A 21,305-nucleotide genomic window follows, 5' to 3' on the forward strand; every position below is an offset into this window, starting at 1 on the left:
ACTTTTGTCAGGCTCCTGAAGCTTCTCCCAGGCCAGTCTGTGCCCTTCCTGGTACAATCCCGTTTTAGGGAGAACCCTGCTAAGTCAGTTCAACCAGGACCCTCCGCCCTGGATACCTGGTCACCCTTGACATTGGGGTCTGCATCCCCCGCCGTCCCCAGGTGACGTCTGGGCACCCCACTGGTCTTCGGCAAAGAATCCTGTTAAGTCGGTTCAGCCAGAGTCCCTCCTCACGACCGTGATGTTTCGTCACAGAAATTTTCCATCCTCTGAGCCCCGCCCTGCTCCTTGGCTGTAGATCCCCACCTGCCCCCGGTGCACTTGGAGCTGAGCCCAATCCCTCTCTCCCACTGTAAATCCCACTGCAGTGTCCCCATACCTACGGCAACGGTCCTGAATAAAGTCTGCTCTACCGTCTTTAACAAGTGCTGTCGAATATCGCTTTCCTTGAACAGGTGGTGGCGGTGGAGACAGACGCGGGGCAAGACGTTTGACAGAGCATTCAGGAGGAATTAACTCCTCATGCAGCTGTCGTCCTCACGTCTCACCCCATCAGTATTTCCCAGAGGTGGGCTCACTCTCCGTGTGCTGCTAACTCCCACATCTGGATTCCCCATCCCGGCACCTCCACTTCCACGCTCCGCAAAGAGCGGGAAACGCAGTGAGTCCAGACACCAACCCAATACCCCCTGCTGCAACTGAGGCTGCCCCGTGATCCTCTAACCCCAGGATGGGTGCCGCCACCAACCGCCTACTCAGGACAGAAAACCTGGGTAAGATTCCAGATCCCCTCATTTTTTGAATCCTTCACCAAGTCGCACCAATTCTACCTCCTAAAAACAGCAAGCCTGGTCCTGGCTTCACCCCATGGTCACTGCCCTTGTTTTGGCCACTGCAATGGTGTCTCCATCGGGGTCTCTGTCTCCACTCCTGACGCCTGACTTTCGAGTGCCACCAAAAGGAACTTACACCAATGCAAACGGGCACATCGTCTCTTGCTTGGAATGCGACAAGAAGGTCCACCCTCTCAGGACAAACTCCAGAATCGTCGTTAGGGCACATGGGGCCCTTAGCATGTAACCCCTTCTGCCTCTCCATCGTGGCTTCTTGCTACTCACCCTGGACACCCACTGAACAACCTGCCCTTGAATGTGCCGGGCCCTGGCACCCAGAACCTCGGCACAGGGCGCTCTGCTCCTAAGACCCCCCCCGCAGCCCCACCCTGTCCTTCAGGGTCAGCTCCGGGGCCTTCCCTGCTCTCCAGGCCGAGTTCGCGACTCCGCTTTCCTCCTGGAATTATTGTCCATCTTAGCCTCTATCACGTGGTCTCCCTGCTGACTTTATTTTGTGATTTAAAAAAAATATATATAGATTCATAGGAAGTTGCAAAGACAAGTACAGGGGGGTCGTATGTACTCTCCAGCCGGCTTCCCCTAACGCTCACATCTTGCCTAACTACAGGACAATATCCCCACCAGGATGATGACAGTGGGACAATCCAGAGTTTATCTGGATTCTGCCAGTTACACATGCCCTCACTTCTGCGTGTGCGTGTGTGCATGCATGTGCACATGTATGTGGCATGGGTGTGTGCATGCATGTGCACACGTATGTGGCATGGGTGTGCGTGCGTGCAGCTCTATGCAGTGTGTTCACACGTGCAGTCCCTTATTTGAGAGAGCGCGTCTGTCCTGTCACTACATCCTTGGGGCCTGATACACACCATAGGTGCTCCATAGACGTCTGCTGCCTGCATGCATTAATGAGCAAACGAACCAATGCATGCACCCCCGCTCAGAAAGGGGTCCTGCAAGGCCCTGAGTGCCTGGAGAGGTGGATTCAAGGTCACTGGAGCACAGAGTAGAATGTGAAGGACGGGAGGTGGAAGGTGAAAGATCATCCAGGGAAGGCTTCCTTGGTCAGGTTTAGAGCTTGGCCTGTATTCTCTAAACCAGAGAGAGACCAGGCGGGTTTGGAGCCCAGTCGGTCTATGATATAAATGGTGGTTGGGGAGGACGAGTGAACGAGAGGCAGCCGGTGAGTCAGCTGGGAAAGAGAGAACTGAGAGGCGGAGGGAGGGAAGCGGGAGGAGTTGAAGGAGGAGAGGGGGCAGGCGGTAGAGGCTCAGGAAGACAGGGCCCGGGAGGGAAGGTCACAGCCTGACTGGCAGGGGAAGGGTCCAGGTAAAAGGTGAGGGCCTCCTTTGCCTGCATGGATTGTGAAATGCCTTTGGGCATCTGGGCAGATGTTTCCAGTTGAAAGTTCACAGCCCGGGCTAGAGATCACCATCTGGATAGCCTCTGACTTTCAGGCAGGGATCGGAGCCCCTGGCCGGCTCCCTGGGCCCTGTGCGGAGGGTCTGGGGACAGCTGCAGGGTGACGTCAGCATCCGTGCTGAGCCCCTGAACATGTGCAGTTAAACGCACGGCTGGGGGGATGAGCGGGAAAGACACTGCAAGTTGGAGCTCGCCCGAAGCATTTTGGACAAATGTGCCAACCTGGGCTTCTACATCTCCAGAACCTTCTGCCATTCCCCTCCACACTTTATAAAAATTCTTTAAAACCGACGATAACAACCACAATAAAAAAACAACCCAATTTCTCCAGAAGGCTGCCAGAGGCTCTCTGAGCCTCTCCATCTATTTTTATTCTGCCTGCACAGAGTTCCATGCTATAAATGCTGGTGGCATCGGCACAATAATTAAAACGCCAGCACAGCCGAGGGTGAGCCAACTAAATGCAAAAATGCCAACTCACTAGACTGAGGGGGAAAGAATTGCTCTGAGCGGAAATCAGGTCTATTTTTAGGAAGTCTTAGGTGCTAGGTGACCAGAGAGGAGGATGCATGTCTACTGTAGGGCACCCTTCCACCAGAGGGACACGAGGGGAGCTGGTAAACAGGAGAACTCTGGGGCTGTCCCAAGGGGGCGGGGACCGAGCTGGCAGGTCTCTGCCACTGTCCCGAGGTCCATGGAGGAGCCCAAGCCTCAGATGGGAGCCCCCATCCCAGGCGGGCAGAAGGAAGGGAGCACCGTGAGGAAAGGTAAAAACCAAACTGGGCCAAGAAAAAAAGTGCAGAACGTGGGGGGAGAGGCTTCCTATGAGGAAAATTAGGAAGTCCAACAGTAACAGAAACGTGTTATAGAAGAGAGAAAAAAGGCTATTTTTATCAAGTGAGAAAAGCCAGTCTGAAAAGGCTATACTGGGTGAGTCCGACTACATAACATTGTGGAAAAAGACTATGAAGACAGTAAAAGATGAGTGGTTTGCAGGGGTTGCGGGAGGGGAGGGATGAACGGGTGGAGCACAGAGGGTGTTTAGGGCAGTGAAACTATCCTGTGTGATGCTGTCACGGTGGGTGAGTGACGTCATGCCCTTGGCGAAACCCATGGAATGTAAGACACAAAGAGTGAACCCTAATGTAAACTGCGGATTTAGTTAATGATAATATATCAATACTGGCTCATTGGCTGTAACAAATACCCCACACCAGGGCAAGATGTTAATACTAGGGGACGGAGAGAGAGAGGGAGAGAGAGAGGGAGAGAGAGAGAGAGGGAGAGAGAGAGAGAGGGAGAGGGAGAGGGAGAGAGGGAGAGAGGGAGAGAGGGAGAGAGGGAGAGAGGGAGAGAGGGAGAGAGGGAGAGAGGGAGAGAGGGAGAGAGGGAGAGAGGGAGAGAGGGAGAGAGAGAGAGAGAGAGAGAGAGAGAGGGAGAGAGAGAGTGTGTGTGTGTGTGTGTGTCAGGCAAGGCGAGAATATGGAACCTCCGTGTGAGTTTTCTGCTCAATTTTTCTGTAAACCTAAAACTGCTCTAAAAAATAAAATAATCAAAAACACTATGGAAAGTGAAAAGATGTCTGTTACTGTCCCATCTGAGTTTTGTATATCCACCTTACTTGGGGCATTAAAAATGCTATCGTCATGGAACACCTTATATGACTCTTCGTTTTTTTTGTATAGGATCCTGCAGTCCTGCTGGCTTCCGTGGCCTCTCTCTGATACAGCCCAAAGCGGGGAGTGTTGCTTTTTTGAACACCAGGAAAAAGCAAGCAATAGGATCAAGGTCTGTTAAATAATATCTTGAACTTGTTAAGAGCAACAGGAAATCCCTTGAGTAGTTTCAGATCCTATCTTTTCTGCATCCCCTTGCCCCATCCCTCCGCCTCCACTGTCCTATCTCAGGAGATACATGATTCTAAGGGGAACAAATCGAACACCGAACAACCTCAACAATAACTTTTATTCTGTGAGTGCCTTAGACGTTGTAGGTGCTCAGCTAGTATGCACGGACTGTGGGTGGACACACAGACGGGTGGCTGGGTGGGCTGCATGGTGCCAGTACAAGCAACCCGCCCTCTTTGGGGGTTACACGCTTGCTCTTAGTTATTAAGGTTATTAGGGAGGCTCTGTGGGTGGTTGAGATATAGAAAGATTGCTTTAAAATGCAAATATTAGATGTATTTATATTCAAAAGATAAATTATGTGAAATAAAACATTCCATATTAAAGGAATGATTAATGGATTAAAATGAAAAGGCAAAAATGAAAATTTCAGATGTAAGAGGTGGGGCAGATTTCAAACACGAGGCAGAATATTGGTGCACTACGTACTGACTTCTCTGGGGAGACTTTCACTCTTTTGGATCACTGTAGATATTGCTGGATGGCTAAAAATATATTCACCTTATAAACCAACTGAAAGTCACAGAATTGACTGGAATTCCTACACAGCTCCGAATCCAATATTTTTGTCACACCCACAAGAAGCCAAAACAACTGACTAAAAGTGAAATGCTCAGTCAACCAATGTTTTGTCTACATAATTTTTTAAAACAAGTTTCGAATGACTTAGTCCCAGAAAATACCTGGTGTTTTGGTTACAGCACAGAGCTCTGGAAGAGGAAAAGAACTGAAAGTGCTTCCCCCAAAGTGATCGGATCTTCCTTTATGCTTGCAAATAAAAATATCTAGAGGAGACGGAAGAGTTTCCCCCGGGGCTGTGCTACATGCAGACTCGAATCAGGCCACGTGTTCACGGGCAAGGATCACAAACAAGGCCTCCGGCAGCCTCAGCATCCTTTTCCCTGCGGAGCTCCCTCTCCCAAATCCCCAAGCAGCTCACCTTCATGCCCTGAATGTTCTTCAGCATCACATCTCCAATTCTCTGGTAATCTCCTCTGATGTGAGCATTCGAGCGGCCTTCCCTGCGAGCAAAGCGTTGGAAACCAAAGTGTTATTAGCAGTGAAAACATGACCGGAAAGTGCGCCAGCCCCAGATGACAAAATATCAACATTTATGTCTTCCTTTCCAATCACCTATTTGTACCTCTCCCTTCTCCGTGTGTCACAGAATGTTTAGTGCCAGAAGGAGACTTTGAAATTACCCCAGTCATTCTGCAGACAAAGAATTCCTTTCCAATCACCTATTTGTACCTCTCCCTTCTCCGTGTGTCACAGAATGTTTAGTGCCAGAAGGAGACTTTGAAATTACCCCAGTCATTCTGCAGACAAAGAATTCCACCTGTGCTTTGAAAGAGGGAAGAGCCATTTTCTGTTCATTTTAATTTGGTCTCAGTTTACATTCCTTTTCCCACCCCCACTTGGGTGATTTTCTCAGCATTAGAATAGCGTGGAGATGACTTGCAGCAACAAGCTCGTGAAACTGATTCTTTTTCTTACAGATTGGGACTAACAGACACTTGTAAGAAGCAAGACTTAGCCTCAAAATCAAGGTTTCGGCTCCCAAGAGCCCTTAGTCTGAAACAGACAAAGGGCTGTGTGAAAAGCCCTTGGGAAGAGAAAAATACAATTGAGGAAGTGCAGGAGACCCATGCACAGAGGCAGGTGTGGCGAGAATGACCCAGAAGAGGGCAAGATGGGAGTCCCTGGTTCGGAGACAGGTCAGGGGTCCCCCAGATATCCTGGGTGGTAGATGACAAAGATGTGGGCACTTTTTTTTTTTTAATATATCTTTACTGGAGTATAATTGCCTTACAGTGTTGTGTTAGCTTCTATTTGTTACTGTACAACAAGGTGAATCAGTTATATGTATACATGTATCCCCATAACGCCTCCCTCTTGAGCCGCCTTCCCACCCTCCTTATCCCACCCCTCTAGGTGGTCACAAAGCACCGAGCTGATCTCCCTGTGCTATGCGGCAGCTTCCCACTAGCCATCCATTTTACATTTGGTAGTGTATATATGTCAGTGCTACTCTCTCATTTCATCCCAGCTTCCCCTTCACCCCCTTGTGTCCTCTAGTCCGTTCTCTACGTCTGCGTCTTTATTCCTGCCCTGCCACTAGGTTCATCAGTACCATTTTTTTAGATTCCAAAAATGTACATTAGGATACGTTATTTGTTTTTCTCTTTCTGACTTACTTCACTCTGTATGACAGACTCTAGGTCCATCCACCTCACTACAAGTAACTCAATTTCGTTTCCTTTTATGGATGAGTAATATTCCGTTGTACATATGTGCCACATCTTCTTTATCCATTCATCTGTTGATGGACACTTAGGTTGCTTCCATTGGCTATCGTAAATAGTGCTGCAATGAACACTGTGGTACATGTATCTTTTTGAATTATGGTTTTCTCAGGGTATGTGGATGTGGGCACTTTTAACAGAGCATTTGGGTATATATTTATATCTCTTTGGCTCCAGGCTGTATCTGATGTTGATAATCCAGGGGCTTGAACGGCAGTGAGAAAAATAATAATAATAATGGTAGCTGGTGGTTACTGAGTACTGGTTACAGTAGTGAGTGCATTACATCACTGAATCCTTGTGGCGGCACTGTGACCAGGTACCCCCATCACCCCCATTAAACAGCTAAATACTGAGGCACAAAGCAATGAAGCAACATGCCTAATGTCAGTGGTCACGAGGCGGGAGCTTGTACCTGAGCCCAGAAGCCCGACCTATACAACCTCTAACCGCAATACCCGTGCACATCTGCCAGTTTACCCGCTGAATTTCCCAGAGAAAATTAAAACATGATTTTCAACAACAAACCTGGCTAATATCTTCAAACCAACTGTTCAGGATAGCCAGAAACCAACTTAAAGGAAAAGGAATCAGACATGAAAAAAGGTAAAAATTTGGGCACAGAAGTGAAAGGTACTTAGAGTGGAATAAAACACCTGCAGCCCGAGTGCGGAGGGTGATGATTTACACCCAGAGATGCCACCGCCCTACACCTCCAGCACCGGGAGGAGTGACCCCCTCTCGGCATCTGGAGCTTTCCATAACTGCCAGCTCAACCTCTGATGCTGCAAGGATTTCAGGATGGGGAGAGGAAGGCACGGAGGAAGGCACTTCATGAAGCAGCCCAGGGGGTAGAATAGTCAGGGCCGACAGAAACAGGGCGGCTGGCTCCTCCCCTAGCCCCCAGCTCCACCCCAACCAGGCAGTGACACCACCATGTATTCCACTGGTTCTAACTGAGCATACACTGTGAATTACATCACAGGGGAGACAGGCCCCCAGACCCATTAGGGAATTAAAGTTTCTCTAAAATAAAAGGAGCAGACTTCCCTGGTGGCGCAGTGGTTAAGAATCCACCTGCCAATGCAGGGGACACGGGTTTGAGCCCTGGTCCGGGAAGATCCCACATGCCGTGGAGCAACTAAGCCCATGCGCCACAGCTACTGAGCCCGTGCTCTAGAGCCCGCGAGCCACAACTACTGAGCCTGCGCTCTAGAGCCCATGAGCCACAACTATTGAGCCCACGTGCCATAACTACTGAAGCCCGTGTGCCTTGAGCCCGTGCTCCACAACAAGAGAAGCCACGGCAATGAGAAGCCCGCGCACGGCAACGGAGTAGCCCCTGCTCGCCGCAACTTACAGAAAGCCCGCGTGCAGCAACGAAGACCCAATGCAGCCATAAGTAAATAAACAAATAAACAAATAAATACATTTTAAAAAATAATAATAAAATAAAAGGAGCAAGGGTACCCATGATGCTCCCAGCCCCTGCCAGGGTCTTCTACGGCTCCCCTAGGGCTGGCTTTCTTGACCTATTCCATCCTCTTCCACCGCAATGCAGAATCCCTCAATCCTTCTGCTTCCTCTTAGCTGCCAAAACAAACAAGTTGGCTGATGGCTTTAATTACTATTCACTTCTCCTCTAATTAAAATATGGGTTCTCTCCTCACCACTCCCTGAACTGGTTCCGTGCAAGATTAGCGTTGACCGAATCCACCGAAGCCCGTATTGTCACTCCTGCTCCTGGTCACTCTCTCTTGCGTAGCTGGGCCCAAAGTCCTGGCACTCTGCTCTCTGGCTTCTGGAAGCCTCTCTCTCCAGCCCCCTGCTTTCTACCTTGGTCAGATCTTCAGTCCTCTTTGCCAAGCTCTGCTCTTCAGGCCACTCCTAAGAGGTCTCTGTGTCGGGAATCCAGCCCCGGTTACCTTCTCTCTTTGCTTTCTACTTCTCCCTAAGCAAGCCCTTCTATTCCCCATGGTTTCAATTCACGATGCCAAATCTATGCCTCGATAACCTGTGTAATTATTTCATACCTTCGAGAGGGCGCTGCATGAGTGACCCACAGGCATCTCAAAACTCAAGGGATTCTGCACAGAGTTAACTGCTGCCAAGACCCAGCCTTTGCCTCCACTTCCTTCCTTAATGAAGTGGCTGCCTGCCTCAGCCTCAAGCTAGGAGCCTCGGTTGTCCACACTCGTCCGCCTCCCTGATCCCCAGCCATCGGGTCACACTCTCCCCCAAAATGGGCTCAGCGGAGAACGCTCAGGCGTCTGACGGAGACCAGCCTTCCCTCCGAGACAGCCCTCAGCCCTCAGCTCGCGAACAAGTATTATTCCACCCCGTCAGCTACAGGGCTGTGGCATCTCTGGATTTCTAGCACGTGGCTATTAATCGAGTCACGATGGAGATGTTTGTCGTTTGGCCATCCTGGGGATCCTGCGTGTGTCTGGGTGCGGCTGGGAATTTACTGGTTGCTCTTTTCCTTACACACCTGGGGCAGAAAGGAGCTCCCGCCCGAAGTGGGGGCGTTCCTGCTGTTCAGAGCCCCCCCCCCAACCCCCGCACCTTCAACATCACAGGAAGCTCCCTTAGGAGGTGGAAAGTTCTCCTTCCCTCCCCGCCACATCTGAACGACAGAGGAGGACCTCACTACTGAGCCAGGACGGCCTGATTTCAGGAAAAGGAGGGAAGACACAATGTAAACTTGACTTCCAGGTCTGTAGCTATTATCTTGGAACTTAAATCACTGACCCCAAGACTTCCAAACGGACGTGCCATTTGACAACGCACGTGAGAAAGGTCTTCAGTTAATCCACAGGACATAATTTAAATGTTTTAGCGAGAACGCTCTGGATTGGGGGTGGGAGCAAGGGGAGAAACAGGGGGTCTCAGCTGCCATTAGCACTGGACAATCCCTTCCCTCTCACGGAAAGCACCCCCGACCCAAGGGAAATGAGAAGCAGCAGAGCCGACTGGGAGGAGGGGCGGGGAGCGGTGACGGAGGCCAAACTTTATTGACTTCACTTCCTTTCTTCTTCGCCAACTATTTATTAAAACAACACGTACTGATGTCAAAACCCCAGACGCAAGGAGACCTTCCTTCCTGCATCGGCTGGCCAGCAGAACCTTATCTGTTTCCCTAAGTCTTCAGCGTCTTTACTTTCATTTTAGAAACTTCTCTGGGATAGTATCACTGGTCCCCTGTGCGCAGGGAACACCCTGACGTCGATCCACCGAGGGGGGGCCGCTCTAGGCCATGTGGTGACAACAGGCTGGGGCCTGGGAAGTTCACGCAACCAGCAGAGGCAGCTCGGCCCCCTTCCTGTCCCCTCCCCATTGCAGCACACGGCAAGTGCCAGCCCCGCTTGGTTCCAGAACATGGAATCAGCCCACGGGAGAGGGGACGAGACCTGATGCTCTTGCTGCCCTGTAGAGAATTACCGTCGTGTTTTACACTTCCTCTACATGTTAATGCCAGCAAATCCACAAGTCCAAAGCACTGGCTTTACTGTAAAGAGCTAAAAGGTCACTTTAGGGACTCCCCGGCGGCCCAGTGGTTAGTTAGGACTCCGCACTTCCAAGGCAGGGGGCGCAGATTCGATCCCTGGTTGTGGAATTAAGATCCCACATGCCGTGCGGCGCATCCAAAAAAAATAATAAAGGTCACTTTACTATGGAGAACATAAAAAAGTAATTATAACTCTTCTGGAACAGCCTCTGGATGTTAACCTCACAAGAAAAGAGTCCTTGTTTGGAAGATGGGGCCACATATTTGTTGTCTGGGTAATTACCGCGCGGCAACGCAGATGAAAATTCTTTTGACAATTTCGCTTTGGAAACCCATGTACCAAGAAGCCTTCCAGATGCTAAATTCTGACCTGGGCACCACGATTCGTGTGCTCCCGGGAGCAACTACACGTTATCTCAGCACAAGGTTGAACACATACACACACACACACACACACACACACACACACTCACACTCACACGGAATCTGAGTCTTCCCAACCCTCTGTAAACATTTCATTGCCCACTACGTGAGCTGGTCAGCAGCTCAGCAACAGGCAGACCAAAGTCTGGCCCTGCCCTCCCCCTCAGAACAAAGAACCGTCTTATCAGATTAAAACATAAAAGCAAACCAGGCAGCTTGGAGCTGGAAGGCTGACTTTCTCAACCCGGCTCTGTGTCGCGGTGCTCTCGGACCCCAGGAAAAGATTTAACTTTGTGAATTTTTAGGCTTCGTTTGCAAAACAAACACCATGCCCTAATTCTTACTGTTCCTTGTGGTTCCTATGATTCTTAATGGGAGAAAAAAAAAAAGGTTGTAATTGTGTGTGCTTGTGTATCTGTGTAAATAAAAGAATAAGAATAATATGTAAATGAGCAAATGAGCAAAGACAAATTTTCCATTAACATGTAGGGTAGGGGTGGTGGCTGGGTTCAAAAAGCAAACAAATTAGCCAAAGTAATCGGTTTTTATATGTGTATATGTATATATATATATATAAATATTATAAATATATTATATATATATTAGCTGCATGTAATTAATAGTTGTGGATTTCAATATTCTTTGATGAATTTCAATATCCTTTGAAATCTCTGGAGAGGAAACTCCCATTAATTTGAACATTAATTCACATCCCCACTCGTGGGGAAGGCATTTGTGCGAGAGGTGTCCCCACTGGGCCAGGGGACACGGTTCCCCTCCGGCAGTGACAGGTAAGGGATCCGTCCCGTCTGTCCTTCAGTGCAGGGGGGACACGGCAGCCTCAAGCTCTCCGCCTTCAGTTACACTACTGGGTGGCTTAAAGCTATGGCTTTTCTTCTTCTGAGGTTTAACACCAGGTCCTGTTTAATAAGAGGCACAGAAGTTACAGCCCACTCATAGGCAGGCTTGGTGGCACCCAGATGAGACCTGGGTTCGGTACTGTTAACGGCCACGTATGAAAACACAGCAGGACAGAAAGGCCGCTGCAAACTCATAAGCGGCCTGCCGTGTGCTCTCTCTCAAGTGTTTCCCAGCAGAAACCCACCTGCGATTCAGGCAATTGGAAAAATCATTTCTGTTTTCCTAAAAAAAAAGTAGCTTGCTCTTAAAGCACAGTGGGCTATACAGTCGGGAATACAGCAGATAATCCAAGAAAAACAGCTCCTGCATATGCCTGAGAACAGGCAATTTTACTCATGTGTTAAAAGGACACAATCACCAACCACCACTGTCCCTGGAGCCCTAGGTAGGCAGTGGGAAGCTGAGTCGGGGCAGAATATAGTGGGAAGATCACAGTGTCTTTCTTGCCTTTGAAACAAAGATGAAATTTTTAATTTTAAATAAATTTCTATAAAAAAAAGTAAGTGTACACACGTTCCCCCCCCCCAAGGTACGCCCATGACCCATATCTTGTTCTAACTTCCTTCCACTGTGTTTTTTTTCTAAGCTGTTTTCCAAGTAGATCACGCTGCCTTGTCTCCAGTGAGTTTCACTGTTTATTTGGAGAGTAATGATTTAAAACTCTTTTTGCACAGTCTTCTTTTTAAAACCAATGAAAATCTTCAAACAAAAGCTTTTACCCAAGGGAAGTAGCCCTGATCTGCCTGAAGCAGGGAGAAGAGGGGTCAGAGAACCGCCCTTGAGTCTTGCATTTTAAATCAATGACTCTGATTTCTAAGAAAGTGGATGGTGGGGCATTCGGTCCTAATGGGAAAGGCAGACTGTGTCCACTGTCTGTCTTCCACTCAGAGCTCCTCCCCTTTACGTCTCCAAAACTGTGCTGTCCAATAGAGTATCCACGTATGGTTATTTCAATTTTAACTTTACTTAAAATAAAATTTAAAAATTCATTTCCTCAGCCACACTAGCCCTATTTCAAGGGCTCAAGAGCTGCATGTGGCTAATGGCTGTTGCATTGAACAATGCGGACACAGAGTATCTCCATCACCACAGTTCCACTGGAGAACACTGCTCTAGATAGAACCAGAGAATAAGCTAACAGCTACTGCTTCTGCCTCCTGGTTCATGGGCTCCAAGGAAAGTTAGAAGTGGGGTGTGGGGCTTCCCTGGTGGCACAGTGGTTGAGAATCTGCCTGCCAATGCAGGGGACACGGGTTCGAGCCCTGGTCTGGGAAGATCCCACATGCCACGGAGCAACTAGGCCCGTGAGCCACAACTACTGAGCCTGCGCGTCTGGAGCCTGTGCTCCACAACAAGAGAGGCCGCGATAGTGAGAGGCCCGCGCAACGCGATGAAGAGTGGCCCCCGCTTGCCGCAACTAGAGAAAGCCCTCGCACAGAAACGAAGACCCAACACAGCCAAAAATAAATAAATAAATCAAAAAAAAAAAAAAAAAAAAAAGAATCCGCCTGCCAGTGCCAGGGACACGGGTTCGAGCCCTGGCCCGGGAAGATCCCACACGCCGCGGAGCAACTTAGCCCGTGTGCCACAACTGCTGAGCCTGCGCTCTACAGCCCGCGAGCCACAACTACTGAAGCCCATATGCCACAACTACTGAATCCCGCGTGCCTAGAGCCCGTGCTCTGCAACAAGAGAAGCCACCGCAATGAGAAGCCCGCACACCGCAACGAAGAGTAGCCCCTGCTCGCCACAACTAGAGAAAGCCTGCGCACAGCAACGAAGACCCAATGCAGCCAAAAAATAAAAACAAATTATAAAATAAATAAATCTATTAAAAAAAATAAGTGGGGTGTGGTCCTCCCTAGCTTTACACTGAACAACTTCTGGCAAGGCACTTCCCTTTCAGAGCCTTATTTTCCATAGGCATAAAGATGGGGATAGGCCCACCAGACTGTTTGGATTGTCAAAGGAGACAATTTAAGGGAAAATGCTTTAAAAGATACTGTAGACGTGCAAGGTGTTTTACCGTATACATATCTATGGTCCTTTTTTTTTTTTTAGCACCTCTAGAATACTGACGGTTTCTGTTCTGGAAAAGGGTCAGATGCCCAATGGTCTCTTGGCATGAGTAGAAAACAGAACAGGAGCTCTGGAGCTCTGCCCGGGCTCTGCTTCCAAGTCTTTTCAGGCTGCTTCTGGCTGCCTCCTCGGTGCAGGGCACAGGGAGAGATGTAACTGGAACACAAGCTCTCAAAGCGCGGGAACTGTGGCCTGTTTGGTTCACTGAACACTGAGAACGGTGCCTAATACACAGTAAGGGCACAGTAAATATTTGCTGAACAAACGAAAAGTGACCATCCCGCCATAAAAACTCTTAGATTAGAAAAAATTCAAATCCATCTTCTCAGACTCTAGACCCAAAGGCGATACTTCTGCAGACAAAGTCACCATAGGGCGAGCGTTGACCAGATGCCATGAGCTTCCTGCCACTTCCGAGAGGAGGACAAACACCACGGGAGAGCGCTCGGGGCAGAAGGGCCAGCAGCGCTGATCTCCCAGAGCCAGAGCGGGACGGAAGGACACAATTCTGGAGACCAGGGTGCTGGATGGGGCTCTGCCGGCTTCTGCCGTGTGGCCAAGGGCAAGCCATGCTCTCATGCTCTCCTCTGAAGAACGAGGAGTCATGGCAGATGCTGTCCCAGCCCCCTTCCAGGCGTTTAAAACCCCGTGCTTCGACAACACAGCTTCAAAGACACCAACTACGGATCAGCTCAGACCTAAGTCCAAGTCATGCCTCTGTCACTTAAGAGCTGTGTGGTCATGAGCAAGGAGTTTGACCTCTCTGAGCCTCATTTTCCCAATCATAAAATGGGAAAAACAACACCTACACCCGGGGAAATTCTTTTTCACCAAGGATCGGCAAGCTTTTTCTGTAAAGAGCCAGATAGTAAGTATTGTAGGCTTTGCAGGCCATCCGAGCTCTGTCCCAACTACTCAACTCTGCTGATGGAGCACCAAAGCAGCCGCAGACAATAGGGAAAAGGACGGGCACAGCTGTGTTCTAAATAAAACTTTATTAACACACACAGGGGGCAGAGCAGATCTGGCCACGGGCTGTAGTTTGCCAACCCCTGATTTTGAAGATCACGTGGGAAAAGCAGAGTGGTCATTTTATTTTGACTAATAATGCCAACTTGGCAATGATATAAGGTACATGAAGAGTTTGCACGTAATAAGTGCTCACTAATGGAAGTTTATTATTAATATTAATGCCACAAACATTGCATTGTGAATACTGGTTTTCTAAGTGTAAAAGCACTACATCCATCCTCATCTGCCAGGCCTCCTTCTGCTTTGAGTCTTTGAAACATAACAACAGACAAATTTAATAATCTTCAAGATTTACCCCAGAGGAAACCAAGACATTTTCATGAATTTGATTTGTGAGTATTTTGAGCAACTATTGTGTGGTGGCCCCTGTGTTTGGTGTAATGACTACTATTCATTCTTTTTTTTTTAAATACAATTTTTAAAGCTTACACTCCATTTACAGTTATTACCAAATATTTGGCTATATTCCCCGTGTTATACAATACATCCCTGTAGCCTATCTTACACCCAATAGTTTGTACCTCCCAATGCTGTGAAAAAGTACTTTCTATGATGATGGAAATGTCTTTTATGTCTGCTGTCCAATAGGTAGCCACTAGCCGCATGGGACTCATAGCCCTTGAAATGTGGCTCGTGTTACTGAGAAATGGAATTTTTAATTTAAATTATTTTAAACAAACCGCTCCAAGTGGCTAGTGGCTACTGCATGGGACGGTGCAGCTTTAGATGTCCTCGTTTATCCTTGTCTTACGTTGTTTTCCATTTGTGAACTGTCTCAGAATCTGTGCGGAAGATGAGGCGTGAAAGGATTTAAAACCACAACAAAAAATGAGCCTTAGCAAGCGTTGTGATGCAGTCTACCAACGAGAAGTCATACGTTCGTTCAGACAGGCAAATATCACCCGGAGTTCCACCCTCGTCTAAGTGACACAGGAATAGCTCCCCCCCTCCCCCGAGGAAACGACCGTCCCGGCAGATGCTAAGACGTGCGTGTCAGGAGCTGAGCTTCCAGGTGAACTGTGAGGGCCGGGCGACCAGTAACTGTGTCGGGAAGTCAGAGGAGGAGAGACGGAGGTTAGTGGGGAAGGAGGGAGGGAGGAATCACGGCTTCTGAACCGGGCTAAGTCAAGTTCACAGGTGGAAAAATCAATGCGGTTAATCGACTTTGCTGGATTCAAGAGTGACTCAGGATTCCTGACATGAGGGGTCGTCACCCTAACTTCCTGCTCATGACAAGACTCATGACGGCTGGAATGCTGGGAGCACATCAAGCCTGCGAGGCAGTGGGATTCAACATCAGACAAGGACGTTCCAAGAGACAAGGCACCGCAGCTGATTTTACTCTAAAAGAGTAGAGTTGTCATTGCCGGCAGTGAACGCACCATGGTTAAGACAGGAGCCCGCCGCCCGTAAGAATTATCCAGCCATGAAGAAAGCGTGTGGGGCGGGAATGATTACTCCGTGAAATAATTACAGAGGTTCTCCGCGGTCAACCTTGACAAATATTTTGATCTTGGGCAACAACAAAATAACATAGAAATCAGAGCCTTTCCTTATGTGGATGTGGGAAACGGTCCATAGACATCAACTTTGGGGGGAACCAAAGCGTTCATTTCACATAAACTACCTGCAGGGGCAAAGCCAGCCAGAGCTGCACGGTGTGGCAGGAACCGTCAGCCACTGGCGACCTCTCAAAAGTATGGTGGCCAGGGTCCGGTCCATCCTCGGTGATCCAGAGATGAAGCGTGGGGGGCAGATTCTCCGGGTTGAAGGGAGGGAAGGGGGGGGCGTGTGCACGTGTGTTTCTCCGGGTTGAAAGCGGGGGGAGGCGTGTGCACGCGTGTGGCACAGGCATGTGCTGCTGCCTCAACCACAACAGGATGCTGCCCTCTTGAGAGAGGATGCCGTGAGAAACTGCTCTGACTGAAGGGCGAGCCAGCTGCTGCCTTTGGGAGTGGTGGCCACTGCGGCCCCCAGGGGCTGGCAAAAAGAACAGGGTCTCTGCCCACCCTGCTTACAGGACCCTCAGGCGTACAAGCTCATGACAACAGGTTGTCCAGTCACAGGGCTGCTTTCTACATTTCCCATAATGATCCCAAGTTCAAACACAGGTCAGAGAAGACAGTGTGTTGATTAACATCAAAGGTCTGCACCTCAGGATAAAAGCACAGCATCTGACCAGCTGGGATGATCGCTCACCACACCCCTCACAGGGTCACTTAAGAAAGGTAAAAAAGCCTGTTTTTACTTCCCTACCTGTTTAAAATAAAGCCCATGGACCTCACAGAGCTGTAGGGCCACGAAGGGAAACAATAACGGGAGATGAAAAGAGCCTCCAAGAATGAAGAAGATGCCGAGAAGCGAGACTTGGCATGGTGAGGACCGCCTTCAGATGGAAAGGCACCTGGACAGGTAAGCCCCGCCCGCCCTCAACAGCGTTCTGAATCAGCAAGATGACAAGAGCTGAGCTCTCAGCTTAGGTACCACTTTAGCTTTAAACTGAGGTCCTATGTTCAATTTAACCCATCAAGGCCTGGCTGCGAAGGCTGACTGGGTCCGAATGGAGGCAATTCAATCAGCAGACGCACCTGCCACCCTCCGTGAGGTGCCAGTAAGTTAATTCAGGGAAGCACTTGGCAGTGCCCACAGAGAACCCACAGGCGTGGTGGCCCTCGGGTGCAAGGCACTGTTTTGAAGCCTCTGGTCTTATCCTGCACTGGATTCCCTGTGACTTTCTTTTTTCTATTTTAAAAAAGTTGTGGCTATATATATATATAACCTAGCATTTCCCTTCGAAACTATTTTTTAGGTGTACAGCTCAGTGGCATCAAGTACAGTCACATTGCTGTGTAACCACCAGCACCGGGCTTCTCTAGAACTTCTTCATCTTTCCAAACTGAGATTCCATATCCCCTGAACACTAACCCCCCATTCCCCTCTACCCAGCCCCTGGCAGCCACCATTCCCTTTTCCATCTCCACGAATTGACTACTCCAGGTGCCTCATAGAATTGGAATCATATAGTATTTGTCCTGGCTTTTACTTCACTTAGTATAACGCCTTTAAGGTTCATCCACGTTGTAGCAGGTGTCAGACTGTCCTTCCTTCTAAAGGCTGAATAATATTCCATTGCATAGATTGACCACATTGGGTTTATGCACTCACATGTCAATGGCCATTAGGTTGTTTCTACCTTTTGGCTATTGTGAATAATGCTGTTATGAACACGGATGTACAAGTTATCTGTTTTGAGTTCTTTCTTTCAAATCTTTTGAGTACATACCTAAGAGTGGAACTCCTGGATCATATGGTAATTCTGTATTTACTTTTTTGAGGAATCCCTACGCTTTTCTCTCAATGATACCCAGAGCAGGTAGGATGATAAGAAAAATATTCTATTCATTTTTGTTCTATGATGGTTCACTGGTGCTTCTTTCTGTAAACATGTTCCACTTTTGGGGGCGGATACAGTCTTCTCACCCATTCAGTCATTTCCACTCCACTTCAAGCTCAGCCACGGTGAGACAGAACCACTCCACCAGGGAAACACTCCTCATCATAGCCTGCAAGATTGCCACAGCCCTGGGAGAGGAGTCTCCTTTCTGCCCTGGATGGACACCCGATCCCTCATGGACACCGTCCTGTCTCTCCTCCCCACAGGAGCCCCCAGCATCCTGAGGCTGCACCTGCACCCTGGGGAACCTCAAACCATCTCTGCCCCCTGGGCATCACTCTCCAAACCAAGCTCCCCTCTGGCACCCTCCACCCCCGCCCTCTTATTCTTTTTTCAAATCTCTGGTGGCTTCTCCAGCTTCCTTTGCTGGCTCTTGCTCTGCCATAAGCCATGATTATAGAAAGTTGCTCCCCAAAGTGTATTCAACAAGATTCTGTCCCTGGCTCTCTTTTGTCTCAACATTCTCTTCCTTAAAGATTTGATTCTTCTTGTGGATAATTTCCACATCTACACCACTGCGTCTGATTTCTTTCCCAAGTCGGAGACTGGTGTTTCCAACTGCCCGTATGGCTTCATTATTGACCCCTCGAAATTGATGTGCCCCAAAGCAAGCTCCTCTTCCCTCCACTTTACTTGCTTTTTCCCTTTCTTCTTCAATGTTGCTCTTAATTTCACGACCATCCTCCCAGTTAGCCAGGCTCAAAGCTCCAGGGACCTCCCCTTCGCTTCTCCTTTGTTCCACAAGCCCTGAGACTTGGTGAATTTCCACATGGGGTCTTTCCAGCCCTCTTGGCTGAACTTCTGCTCTCCTACCAAGCGACGACGCTACCTCAAGGTTCTTCTAAAAAAAAACCCCAGCTGATCCTTCTTCGAAGCTGTGTGCCCACAGCCAACGCCGAGTGCCTCCTTGCATGCCCCTCCTTGGGTCCCAGCTCCCTGCCAGCTGTCAGCCGAGTTCCGTCCCCAGCAGAACCCACCAAGACGCACTGTTCCAGGGCAGGTCTGCATCCATCTCTGGGGAATTGACTTGGCCAGTTTGTCCTCAGCGCCTGTCAGTCATTTCAGGGCTGGAATCTGGGGCTCCTGCCCAAAGACCAAAGATCTTTAGTGGCTTTCTCTGAATGCATTTGAACAGCTGAGTAAAATGTCCTTGCTTTCAAAAGGAAAAGCATCCTGCATGTTTTCAGAAGTCACCGAACCTGTTCTGTTTCCTTGTTTTTGAAGAAACAGGGCAACTTGGGCTTGGGCCAGAATGAAAACGGTCCAGCCTCTTCTCAGGTGTGTTGACTTAGGAGAACGCACCATTTGGACAGGGGCAGGTGTGTTTACTCAGCCGGGGTCCAGTCTAATCATTTGGGAAAACTTCCTGGTAATTTTTTCCCACTGCTGATGGAAGTATTTGACAACCTAACTTAGGCCTGCAAAGAAAGGCATGGTGGCTGTGATATTTAAGCCCCAAATCTAGGGGACCTTGAGGTGCACTGTAAACTTTAGACTTTTTTCTATTAACAATAATTAAAAATATTATTACTGAATAAAGTCTGGAGTTTAGTGGATAATAATGTAGTGTTAAAAGAGAAAGGACAGATCCAAAGTGGAGTTACTTGGGTTAAAACCAAGACTTAATACCTAACCTAACTGCAGTTACAACCTCCCCCAGGAATGTAATCCTAGCCAGTCAGCCAGGAATTTTCCGGTCAGCACCAATGAGGTCATCTGTCACGTGGGCCCTCTCAATCCCTAAACGAAGATGAGGTCACCTGTCACACAGACCCCTTCTGTCCCCCAGGTAGGTTACCTACGTCCAAAATAATGTTTTTTGTTTATTCCTTGTTTTGTCTTTAAAGACCATTCCCTTCCTGGAGCTCCTTGGAGCTCCTCTCTACTAGCTAGATGGAATGTTGCCCATTCATGAATCATCTAATAAAGCCAATCAGACCTTTAAAATTTACTCACTCAAATTTTGCTTTTTAATAGAACCAACACTGGTTTCTTAGTTTTGACGAATGTGCCCAGTGATATAAGAAGTTGACGTCAGCCAGGAGGGTAGGGCAGAGGAGTGTGCAGAAATTCTATTCTCATGGCAACTTTTCTCTAAATCTAAGATTTTGATTTATAGAAGTTTACATTAAAAAATGGTCTGGGGACGTCTCTGGTGGTCCAGTGGGTAAGACTCCACGCTCCCAATGCAGGGGGCCCAGGTTCGATCCCTGTTCGGGGAACTAGGTGCTGCATACCGCAACTAAGAGTCTGCATGCTGCAACTAAGATCTGGCGCAGCCAAAATGAATGAATGAATGAATGAATAAGTATTAAAAAATTTTTTTAAATGGATAAAAAAATATTAAAAAAATAAAAAATGGTCCGTCTTCCCCACCTTTTTCTGTGTGGGACAGGACACCAAGCCCTTTACAGACACTGTCCCATTTAGTTGGTGTGATGGCCCTGTGAAGTGGAGACCACACCCCACACCTTACAGGTGAGGAAACGAGGCCATGCAAGGCCACGGACAGCTGGGTGTGGACCTCAGGTGGCGTGATGGAGGACGCAGGCACAGCCATCCCACGCCACGTGAGCCAGGCCATGTCTCCCATCTCAGAGTATCAATACACACACACACACACACACGCACACACACACACACACACACACACACACGAGTCTGTCTGTCAATAACCCAGAGCAAACTCCTTTCTTAATAAACTCCATGTGATCCATTCTTCTCATTGAACATATTTGCTCATGGGTTGCCTCTCCTGTGTGGGCATTAATGGCCCACGTGTCCTCCAAGACAGAACTGGCCAGTGACGCCCTCTGCCCACACTGGACATGGCCCACTCATCCACGAGAGGGCCTGGCCTTCCTTGCCCCCCGAGCCTGCCCCCTCCTCTGAGAATGCAAGTCCCCAGCGGGCGAAGCCTGACACTCAGCAGCTCACTCCCCCACCCACCCACCCACCCAGCTCACCCATGCACTCATTCATTCACTCATTCAGTCATTGCTTATAGAAGAAACAAGAGTTATAAGCCAAATGCAAACCAAGGCATCAGAGAAACTTCGGTTTGTCACAGGCAGTCTACATCAGTTGTTTCAGAAAAGTCATTCGTCACGGTCATCTCAAGAAGCAATTTAAAATGCAGATTTCTGGGTCTGACCCCAATGTTCTAATTAAGGAGGGCCAGGTGGGGCCTGGCAGTCTGTATTTTTTCAAAACTTCCCTGGCCCATCAACCCCAGGTGACCCTGATGCCCTGCCAGGTTTGGGGTTTTGCCCAATAGATAAGTACCTTCTGGAAATGGGCAACCTCAGCTCAAGAAACCCTGAAGCAGAAGAGCTCATTACCTCGTAGGGCAGCCTCTCATCGCCAAGCTGCACTTACTGTGAGGAAACCTTTTTCTAT

The 21,305-nt window shown here is 48.7% G+C and overlaps 1 protein-coding gene across 4 annotated transcripts in view; it reads right to left on the reverse strand.

Annotated features, from left to right (window-relative positions):
• FARP1 (FERM, ARH/RhoGEF and pleckstrin domain protein 1) overlaps positions 1 to 21,305 on the reverse strand; it is a 293,546-nt gene that overhangs the window by 18,987 nt on the left and 253,254 nt on the right. For all 4 annotated transcript variants that reach the window (XM_082434609.1, XM_082434610.1, XM_082434611.1 and 1 more), the window contains one exon: positions 5,124 to 5,205. In XM_082434609.1, coding sequence (XP_082290735.1) covers positions 5,124 to 5,205 — 82 coding nt within the window. The remainder of the gene's footprint in view (positions 1 to 5,123; positions 5,206 to 21,305) is intronic.

This window comes from Balaenoptera physalus (genome assembly GCF_965194825.1).
Source record: "Balaenoptera physalus genome assembly, chromosome: 18".
NCBI lineage: Eukaryota > Metazoa > Chordata > Mammalia > Artiodactyla > Balaenopteridae > Balaenoptera > Balaenoptera physalus.